We start from the raw sequence: 11,084 nt of genomic DNA, 5'->3' as shown, positions 1-11,084 counted from the left end.
AGGAATTAAAATGAATTCTGACTTCAAAAATATTTTACATAAAAGTTTCTATTAAAGCTAAGTCGTGCTAAATCATACATCATGCTTTCCATGCATAAGTCCATTCATCTGCCTAGTATTTGAGTACCTATAATAAATTAGGCACATTACTGATAAACTGTAATGTGAAATGCAAAAATATCTTTACAAGAAAAAAAATTCTGAAAGAAAAATAAAGTGGAAAAATGGCCTTTAAATTTCTTGGGGAAAAAAAAGTTTTCCCTTGGTTCTTCTGCTATGACTAAGCCCAGACACCTACACTTTACTTTTCACTCATTCAAGTTGGACTAATTAAATCTCTATACTGAATGTTTTTTAAAAAATCCTTATGTTTGTTTCCTCTTTAACAGTAATATATGAACTTTTCTTTGAAACTCCTTTCAAAAGACATTGTTATGAATGGGGTGATTTTTCTAACTCTCAAACAGTCCTAACACTCAAATTACGTGTAAAGAGCCCCACTAGCTATCAGCAAAGTGTTAAGCAGGGCCAATGGCAACAATGTCTCGGAAAAAATGACCTGACTAGTCTTCTCTAATAGTTCTCACATTTAATCTAACTTAAACAACTGTATTTTGTGACGCTGGGTAAACTGAAAAGGTGAAAAAAGTAAAAATGCTGGATCAGCTCTTCTTGCAAAAAACATACTGTTATGATTGTAATAACATAACATTATCATAGTCTACAACATACAACATAATCTGCGATTCTAATACAAAAAACTAAGAATCAAGAAATTGCTAATAAGTAAATATTTTGTAATATCAAAAGTTACTAATAATAAATGCAATTTGTTATCCTCAATAGGATTCTGAGACACTCCCCCCCCCCGCAAAAAAAAACCTCCACTAGTGGAAAAACTGGGGAAATCTGAATAAAACCTGTCCTTTAAATAGTATTGTACCAATTTAAATTTCTGAGTTTTTACAAATGACCAGTGGTTACATAAAATTTTCACATTACTGGAAGCTGGGTAAAAGGTATATAAGAACTTTTCTGCTATATTTATAACTTTTCTATTAATCTAAAATTTTTTCCAAAGTAAAAGGCTTAAAATACAGTTACTAACAAAAATCGAATTCTCAAAACATTTTTAAAAACACAGATCATTCCAATAAACTTTCCTCTAAATTCTAAACAACAGAATTACTAATGAAATTAAATATTTATTGCAGTTAATTAAATCAGGTATAAAACATAAGTAGACTACATACACAAACACACTGTATGTGTATGTATGTATATATATACATATACAAATATATAAATAAATTTACAATGACTAGTTTAGCAATCTAATTGAAATGCACAATTTCTGATAATCTACTCATAAAATCGGCTGTCCATGTTTCCACATACAAAATCTCTCAGCCTGATAAAAACTATACCAGCCCCAAACTATGTAAAAATTGGAAAATCACAACTTACTAAATCTTCTAAGCTGGAAAGTTGTTCAAATCCCTCTGATATGCAAGAGAGTTCATTATGCTGGAGATACAGGCCCTTCAGGTTCCTCAGGTTGGCAATCTCTCCAGGGAGTATTTTCAGCTTGTTATGGCTGTTGATTGATAAAGTAAATGCTGCCAATTCACCAACAGCACGATACATACTTACCAAAGGAATTTTTACCCTGGGCTCATTACAAAAATGAAATGTGGTTACTAACCACCCCCGAAATTTATATTTACTAAAATAACAGTAAACAAATTAGAGCATCAAAGAAATAAAGATTTTTAACCAAACATGAATTTGTGAATTTTTGATTACTTGCTTATAATGAACTCTTAATTTTATGTGTAACAGGAAATAATATACTAGACTCAATTTTTATACTTTATCTGACGTCTATAATTTTGTCAAAATATGTACAAGGATGACATTACAGTTACTTCACAAATAACGGGGAGGAAATGGGAAATAGGAGGGTCTTGCAACAACTTTAAATTACATTAGAATAAAACTGGTTGAAAACAAAAAGCCAAAAGTGTCTTCAAAAATTAAAAACCAATAAAACTGCAAAAAGTCAGATATTATTCTTGTTCATTTAGTGAAATCTTTGTGTATTTGACAGAGATCTAGCTGGGCAGAGCTGTAATTCCACCCGTGCACTTCCCCGTCCCCCTTTCCCACGCTCACACTTGTAAGTTTTTGAGTCTGAAGCTGAGGCCACACCCTCTGTGTATACTACTCTTGACTTGTAAGGGGAAGAGGCTCTAATGTAGTAAACAATTAGTACCTTTTTACGGATTTATGGTAATTTTACACTTTTCACCAAATGACTACTGTTATTTGACTAAACTAAAGGACTGTTTTTCCTCTAACTACTTAACTTGCCTCCAGAAAATGGATTTCACTGTATTATGTTAAAGAGATCTATAACATATTTATTTTATAAGCCACAATTTTTCAAACTATGCTTGAAGTACCATTTGTTTCTTCTCTCAAATGATATCACCCATGATCTCCTTTCACGTAATTAGAGTGTATTTAACACAGAAAAGGCAAAGTTATTCTTTCTTAAAAGTCTGGGTGTGTATTGGAGGGCAAGCAGAGTTAGCTAGAACCTTAGTTGCCTATTAGCCATGTACCTATCCATGAAAGTACTAGAAATGCATCTGTGGAATCCCAGAAGCCCTTGGGAAAGTTTAAAAACTACTACTAATAAAAGCCACAGAAGTTTTCATTGTTAATGAAAGAATAGTTTTATATTTCTTCCTTACTGTTTAATACCTAGATATTTTTTAGATTATCAAGGTAAATTAAAAGTTGAGACAAAAACAAAGAGTTTATTAAAATAACCACTAAGAATTGTTACATAAAAATAATACAAAAGCATTTTTTAAAAAATCAACTGGACTTAAATTTGGAAAACCAGAAGACTAGGTAACTCTAAAACCAAAGAAAGACAAATTAAAAACTTAAAATTCTTATTCTGCTTTAACTACTTTTTGTGATAATACAGAGACATTTTCTAATGTTAGGAAAAAAAATTAAAGAATGTCAGGTTTACAACATTATAATAACAATATTAGAAATAACTAAGCTTAAATCTTACCTGACATTAAGTTTCTGAAGATTTTCTAGTTCTCCTATAGCAGGAGGAAGGGATGCCAGCTGATTATCATGTATCTAAAAGTTATTAAAAGACAAAGTAAATATTCCTAGTCTTACAATTAACTGGACATGAGCTTTGCCATTGTACAAAATTATTTGCCAATAATCCCTTCCTTCTAACTCGGTGCCAATGAGCTGGATATTGGTAACGTGTCCTGTGTATAGAGGAGTTGACTCTGTCCAAACTGCTGTTCAGAAACCATGAAGTCATGTCACCAGTTTTACGTATTACAATTAAAAATAAATTTCACTATGTTAAGTGGAGTTTCAATTTCAAATATGAGATGAAGAAGAAACTTCACAGGCCTCTGATGGTATGATAAATGTCAACATATAAAAACCAGATGAGAAGGGAGAGGGCTTCTTTCATTTTCTTACAGAACCACATTTTTGTAAGGTGGAAAGAACCTTAGAGTAAGTCAATACATTCATTTACAAATGAAGAAAATAAAATGCTCTCAGAAAATTTAGATCCTACTTTTCTACACATGATTTGGAGGATTTTGATGTTGCTAAGCAAAGTACACCAAGAGTCTAAAGATTCTGAAATCCACCACTGAGGCTTCACTTCACCACCATGTGGTGACTAGAGATTAAGAAGGGTCTGTGAATAAAAACACAAAACCTTAATTTCAATAATTTAACTCAACTTGAAAGCAAGTTACAAAAACAACAAATCTATCTTAAGCACTTGCTTTAATGCCTAGAATATGAATTTTAAAAATATTAAAGCATCTTGTTAAATACTAATTCTGCTTGTATACACTAACTCATTTAATTCTATAAACAATTTTTAAAAGTAGTTAATAGTATCAGTCCTGGTTACAGATATTGACACTGTGACAAAGTGAAGTAACTTCCTCAAGGCCACACAGCTATCAAGTGGCAGGGTCAGAACCAGAAACTTGGTGTTCTAACCCTGACCTTTTAACCACCACGCTATGCCTAACATAATAACTTCTACCAATTGAAGATGAAAGATTTTCTACTTACCAAAACCCAAATTTAGCTTTCGAATCCCTTCTACTAATAACCCAGATTTGTAGTCAGTCAACTTACATCAAGAACAGTCAATGCAGGCAGGAGTCGGAGGTCATCTGTAAGTGACTGGAGTTTATTGTTTGATATAATTAGTTTGGTCAAATCTGTCTGCTCCCACCATCGCTCGGTAGCACCGAATGTAAGATTCTGATTAGCTTCCTCGGGGATATCAACATTTATTCTCCAGACACACTGAGGCACTATTTCCACCACCATCACACAGGTGGGGGAAGGGGGAGGGAGACAAGAAGCAGATACTACGTGACATACTTTTGAAACAGTGATTCAGTTCATCTTTTGAAAAACAATTTCTCAAACAAAAAAATCTCCAGTCAAAGAGTAAGAAATGTTAACTACAGAGATTATTTTATTCAAAAACAGACTATGTAACACATATTTTACATATCAACTCTCCCTTTTAACTTCATTCAACTTTTTTACTATATACATACGCTGCACAGTACACGTGTAAGACAAAGAAGGAATCTTACCATTTTGCTAACAGACTAATGGAGAAGGCACGGAAATCAATGTCTATATGTAATGTAAAAATTTTAACAGAAGTATAGCTAAGGCTCCAAAGGGCTGGTAATGCAATCCAATCACTGAGTATCTACCCAAACAAAACAAGTCATTTCACCATAAGGACATCCGCCCTTGAGTATTTATAGCAGCCCAGTTAACACCTGCAAGGATGTGGAGACAACCGGGTGCCCTTCCACACCCGAATGGATTAATAGACTGTGGTATATGCAGACTACTGAACACTAGTCAGCCATGAAAGGAAGGAGATTTGTATCTTTTGCAACAACCTGGATGGATTTGGAGAACACTCTCCTATATAAAGTACCGCAAGAATGAAAAAGTGAGTATCACATGTACTCAATACTCAGTTGAAAGCAGTAGATTAAAAACTACTGACTCACATGAGAAAAACTCAGATTCATGAGGGAGAAAAGGAGAGGCTTAGCAAGTTACCACCAGGGGAACAGCGAATGGGCACAGGGTACACTTTCTAGGTAAAGGACACAACTACAACTTGGACTTTACCTTACAAATGCTCATAATGTAACCTGATCATGTCTACTTTCATGTTAATCTCAAAAAAATAAAAGAAATGGCTGGTCATAATAGCTAAAACTTACAAATCCTTCTAACATCCTAACTCATTTACACCTCGTGACAACTGTGAGGTCGGTGCTATTCTAATCCCAACTAATGGATGTGAAATATGAGGTACAAAGAGAATGCAAAATCTGGCCAGGGCTACGAGCTGGTTAAGCCGCAGAGGGAGAACCGAAACCTTGTACAGAGCTCTATTATTTTGCTTTTGTTTTGCTTTCCATTTAGATTTGGGAGAAACATCTGGCTACTTTCTGTTTTACCTGACATTCAATTGTATTTCTTACCACACCACATAGTATTGTGTTATTCTATTGCAGCAAATGATGATTTGTGTAATACAGCAAATAAGTCTGTACAAGTTGATTTGGGAAAATCCATGTTGTTACCACAAAACTTAAGTTTCTAAAAGGTACTGTAGCAAAACTATTTTATTTTTACTTTTTTTTTTAAATTTTTATTTCTTTATTTATTTGAGACAGAGCTTCAAGCTGTCACCCTGGGTAAAGTGCTGTAGCATCACAGCTCACAGCAACCTTCAACTCCTGGGCTCAAGTGATTCTCCTGCCTCTGCCTCCCAAATAGCTGGAACTACAGGAGCCCACCAGAACGCCCAGCTATTTTTTGGTTGCAGCCCTCATTGTTGCTTGGCTGGCCGGGGCTGGATTTGAACTCGTCAACTCAAGTGTATGTGCACACAATACAATAAACATACTTGTTACCAATCAACTATACTAAATGAGTACTAATATTTTATCATTATTATTTCAAGTATTTTTGTTACCAAATTTATCTTTTAGGGAACTACTGAAGGTATGGACAATTGTTGAGATTATCCTGTTACTGAACATATGTCAATTTGCTTTTCTATAAACTATAACTTACTGATCATTCTTTTCCCCATTAATTATTTCTAAGGTATCCCAACTTATTCCAGAACTTATAGCACCAAGATTCCTGTCACTGTTGTTCCCCCATATGAAGAACCAGTAAAAGGTATACATATAGTCCTAATTACTGAGGAGTTCTATGGAGCCATCCTAATAATAGTTCACCAATTTATAAAATAGAAACTACAAGGTAAAAATGAATGTCCATAGCATATAAATGTGAAAAAATTACTATGGAGTTGGGTATTATGTAAAATTTCAAACATACACATAAATTTAAAGACCAGCATAATGAAAGAAAACTACATGTCCTCATCACCCAACTCTAATCAGCTTTAACAATTATCACTTCATGGCTAGCCTTGCTTCATTGATAACTCCATCCCACAATGATCTAAGCTACCATGTTAAGAAGCCTAAAATAAATAAATAAAACCCAAAGAAAGTAGAAGCAAGGAAATAAAAAGTGAAAATCAATGAGATAGAAAACGGACAAGTAATAGTGAAAAACAACAAGCCAGTATCTAGTTCTTTGAAAAAGATCAGTCAAATTGATAAACCTTGGCCAGACAGATGAAGAAAAAAAAAGAAACAAATTATCAAGATCAAGAATCAAAGTGAGACTGTCACTACAGATCCTACATATGTTAAAAGGATAAGGGTATATTTTGAACAGTTTTATGCCAATAAATCCAACAACGTAGATGAAATGGACAAATTCCTTGAAAGGAAAAATCAAAAGGCACAACAGCAATAGAAAGTAACCTTTCATTTATTAAACTGAATTTACTACTTAAAACATACTCCAAAGAAAACTCCAGGCAGATGGCTACACTGGTGAATTCTAACATATTTAAAGTAAAGATAATACTAATTCTACACAAACTCTTTTCTCTTTCAAAAAACAGAGGAAAGAACACTTCTCAATTTGTTCTCTAAGGCCTGCATACGCCTGATACCAACACCAGACAAAGAGGCCTTAAGAGAAAAAAACGCCTAAAACAAAGAACCAGAGTGCAATATCCCTAATGATTATAGACCCCAAATTTCTTTTTTTAATATACTGCTGAGTTTTTTTAAAATTTTATTTCAGATTAATACGAGGGTACAAATATTTAGGTTTCGTTGTTTTCATTTCCCAGAAAAAGTTCAAGTTATAGTTGAACCCTCCACCCCAAGTTTCTTAAGAAATTTAGCAACTTTTATAGAAAGGATAAATATATCATGATATATTGGAAGTTATCTTAGGAATGGTAGGCTGGTTTAACATTCAAAAATAAAGACAATCTACGGTATTAATGGAGAGCAGAAGAATCTACGTCATATATTCTCTCATTCTGCAAGTACTGGTCTGTCTGGACTACTTTATACGTAGCACAATAAGAAAGCACCCATGAGAAGGAAAATAGAAGATTTTAATCACGGTTAGTCTAAAAACTGGATACTATGAAGAAATAGAGGAAAGCATTACAGGAAGAATGCTGTATTTCTCAATCTCTGCGTCTCCCTCTCTGCCACTCTTTCACCCCCTGCCCCCCCACCCCAACCCCGCTCTCCCAGAGATAACCAGAAGAGCATCTGGCCATTCATTCGTGGTATCCAGATGTGTCTCTACCAAGTTTTCTCAGCATGGCCTCAAATCTGAACTTAATGCAGCGTCTATTTTGATGCTCAATTTAGAAAACATGCTTATTATTCCTTAGGATAACGAGGATTCTGCACAAGCGCATACAGAAGAGGCTTTCAGCAAGGAAGAGCGGGACTCATTTTAAGCTCGCAAAAGGGCAGATAAAAAAGAAAACATAAAATTTTAGCTTTAGAGAAAGTATCAGTCCGTCAACTGACAGCTAATTTCGTCACACATTATATCGTTTATCTCACAGAATGTAGGAATCCCAGCAGCACCCCGTTTAAATTTTGGTTAGATTCCCAGTAGAGTCCCTTGACCAGAGATTGCTGGAGCCAAAGGAAGAGCCGACATGGACTGTCCAAGTCAATCGTAATGTAACAGATGTCTAGATTAGAGCACAGAGATCTGGCTTGGGAGCTAAGAAGGCCAAAGCCAGGCCAGAGAAAGGGAGGCTGCCTGGCCCAAGGCGTTGGGGCAGGACACACAATCGGGTCGTTACTTCTGGGGCTTACCTTCACTGAGGTTCCTACCCGACAGGTTTAACTGGCCGCTCTTCCTCGCCGCCTTTAACAGCCCCTGCGGGACGCAGGTACCGCCGTCCCTCGAGTCAGCTCTGAAACCCGCTCGGGGATCCTGCCTCGCTACTCCCTTCAGGCGCGACATGTTTAAACACCGCCCCGAGCAACAGCTCCGCCCGTGAAGCTTAAAAGGTGGCGCCTCGAGTCGCCCCGCCCCCTTCGCCAGCGCGCGCTCCGAGCGCCGGGCTCGCGGCCGGGAGCTGGTCCTTCGCTTCCTGCGGCGCGGCCAGATGTCGTCACCCTCGGCGCCGGGGGCTGGAGGACGCAGGAGCCCGTTCCGTTGCCGGTGCTGGCCTAGCGTCCTGGAATTACCTCACACAAGTAAGTGCGTTTAACGGACTTGCGGGGTCTTGGAGGTTCACCTTTGCACTGTTACTACCACTCCGACCTTCTCTTTGTGCTTCTGCCGCGGCGAGGGCGTCCGGAAGGGGTAGCCCTCTCTTCTCCCCTCTCCTGCTCTGAACGTGGGCCTTGGCTAAAACTTGAGACCTGGGCGCGGTCTGCAGCATCCCTGGACCCCAGCCTGTGTTTGTCACTTGTGGGGGTGGCGCCTGAGCGCGGGCGTGCGGAGCGAAATAGATTTCCTGTTCTTCGGGCCGGTACTCGAATAACATTCCCGATGTTGTGTTATAGTCCAGTATAGGAGGGAATGTGAAATGAAAGGGTTGGCAACATAGAAGAGCAAGAAAGGCTTAAAATTCAGTAAGTGTTCTGTCCAGCCGAACAGTGTAGGGGGACAGGTACTGGCGCAAATTTTAGTGCAGCACAAACAGCTTGGACTGAGAAGCCCTAAAAATGCCAGTGGGGATTCCAGTTGTTGTTTTCCTAACTGTAACTTCAGGCATATTTCTGCTGCTTGAGGTTTTTGAAATAATTAAGTGAAGAAAAAAGCTTGAGTGTTGAGCGCTTAGTAAGGGAAGGGACTCGAGTTCAGAATTGCAAATGAAAATTTTGTTCCATCGGTGTTTCTTGGGAAGTTCAAGTTTCCCTCCGAAATGTAAATTCATTCGGCAAGTAATTATTAAGAGTTCATCTCGTATGGTACGTACTGTCCCGGACCCTTGATTTTTCTTTTACCTGAAGTGATTTTATTTCAAAAGCATATGCCGAGAAATATCCATCTGACCCCCCATTAAATCTACTGGTGATTGGTAGGATAGTTGAAAGATAGGATGACAGCCCTCTAACAAATTCTGCGCCCTCCAGTTTTACCTGAGTCCATCTTCTTGCTACCAGTAAAATCCAGTTTTTCCCATTCTAGCCTTTTTCTTCTTCGTAGTTCAGTGGAGTCCTTTACACTAAAAGTAAACAGCTTAGTAGCCTACTAAGCCAGGAAAAGACCCGGTTTTAAAGCAGAAGGAGCGTAGCGGCTTTGCAAGATCGTTTTTATCAGTTTGTTTTGATAATGATGACAATAGCGACCTTATTGAGCGCTAGGCTCATGCTAAATAATTACTTAATACAATGACCAGTTTTTCAAATGAAGAGATTGACGTTAAAAGGGGGCTAAAAACTTACCTTAGATCACAAGTTTCTTTAAGTGATGTAATGAAGAGTTTGAATCTATCTCCCAAATCTTAGTCGTTAACCACATGACTTGCCTAATAGCTTTTCATAATTTCCTACTTGCTTTTTTAAATTCTGGGATCATTTTAAGAGACGAGAGTAACAGCCTACTTTTGGAGAATGAGTTGTTCATAAAAATTTATGATAGTTGCCCCTGCCCCTACAATAAATCTTATTTAGTTCAGCTTATTTAACAATAGCAGCAAGATATTTCTTTATTCTTTTGTTCTTGAAGTGAAATACATTATTATTGACATTTTGCAATACTATGTCAAAACTTTGTTTCTTTTTTAAAAGAGAGGCATATGTTTAATGGCAAAGTAATTCTGAAAAATACAGGTAGCCTTATATTTGTGATAAACCTCAGTGGATATAAACTGATACGTGTAAAAAATTTACCAGTATACAGGTGGCCATAAAGTTCATGTACAACAATTTAAAGTAGTTATTTTAATTGACTATTATGGATATTTTAAAATAGACTATTTCAAATTGCGCATGAACCTTATGGCCATTCTGTATATCTGTAATACAGAATGTATGGTGCTTATGTAGTAAGTGCGGATTAGGTGAATGACAGTGACATGTGACTGTGCAATTGGGAAAACTACACGTTTTATCTCAGACTTGATAGAAACTGAAAGCTAAGTGACTTGAATTGAGTTTCTTTATGAAAAAGCAGTTTTATTCATATACAATTATATTGGTAAGAATTAGCTTCTTATTTTGATTGTATTACTTTAAGAGGACTGCATTAACGGCAATCAAAAACCCTAACCCCCTTTTAACACTGGTATTTAGTCAAAGCATTTACTTTAAAAAAAAAAAAAAGGACTTTATATATCTATCCATCATTAAAATCATAGGAAATGGTGTTCCTGTCAGAGCTGGAGACTACTGCATAGTTAGCTACCTTTTGTAACACAATTGTCTAGCTACAATTTGTTATATCTATTTTATTTTATTTTATTTAAGTAGTGGAAGGTTTTACTTAGCTAAATGAAAAAAAAGTTAAGAAACCAAATACTGTGTGTGTTGAACCTAAGAATTATATTGGCCAAAGAATGCTCTTCTGTTGCATAATGGAAAGTATGTCTGTTTATC

General features: G+C 36.4%; 2 protein-coding genes across 6 annotated transcripts in view; one reads left to right on the top strand and one right to left on the bottom strand.

Annotated features, from left to right (window-relative positions):
• LRRC40 (leucine rich repeat containing 40) overlaps positions 1-8,627 on the bottom strand; it is a 27,874-nt gene extending 19,247 nt beyond the window's left edge. Inside the window, 4 exon segments of the mRNA XM_023509887.1 lie at positions 1,439-1,597; positions 3,095-3,168; positions 4,213-4,394; positions 8,349-8,627. Of these exon segments, the coding sequence (XP_023365655.1) occupies positions 1,439-1,597; positions 3,095-3,168; positions 4,213-4,394; positions 8,349-8,499 (566 nt within the window). The 5' untranslated portion in view covers positions 8,500-8,627.
• A 2-nt stretch (positions 8,628-8,629) lies between these two features.
• The window catches only part of SRSF11 (serine and arginine rich splicing factor 11), a 42,360-nt gene continuing 39,905 nt past the window's right edge, over positions 8,630-11,084 (top strand). For 2 of the 5 annotated variants that reach the window (XM_003784226.2, XM_012801696.1), the window contains exon 1: positions 8,630-8,735. The gene's annotated coding sequence lies outside the window, so the exon portion shown is untranslated. The remainder of the gene's footprint in view (positions 8,736-11,084) is intronic. The other 3 variants (XM_023509897.1, XM_012801697.1, XM_023509901.1) reach the window with 2 other exon arrangements.

This window comes from Otolemur garnettii, unplaced genomic scaffold, assembly GCF_000181295.1.
Source record: "Otolemur garnettii isolate 467f Iridium unplaced genomic scaffold, OtoGar3 scaffold00010, whole genome shotgun sequence".
Taxonomy (NCBI): Eukaryota; Metazoa; Chordata; class Mammalia; order Primates; family Galagidae; genus Otolemur; species Otolemur garnettii.
This window is presented reverse-complemented; position numbering and strand designations above follow the sequence as displayed.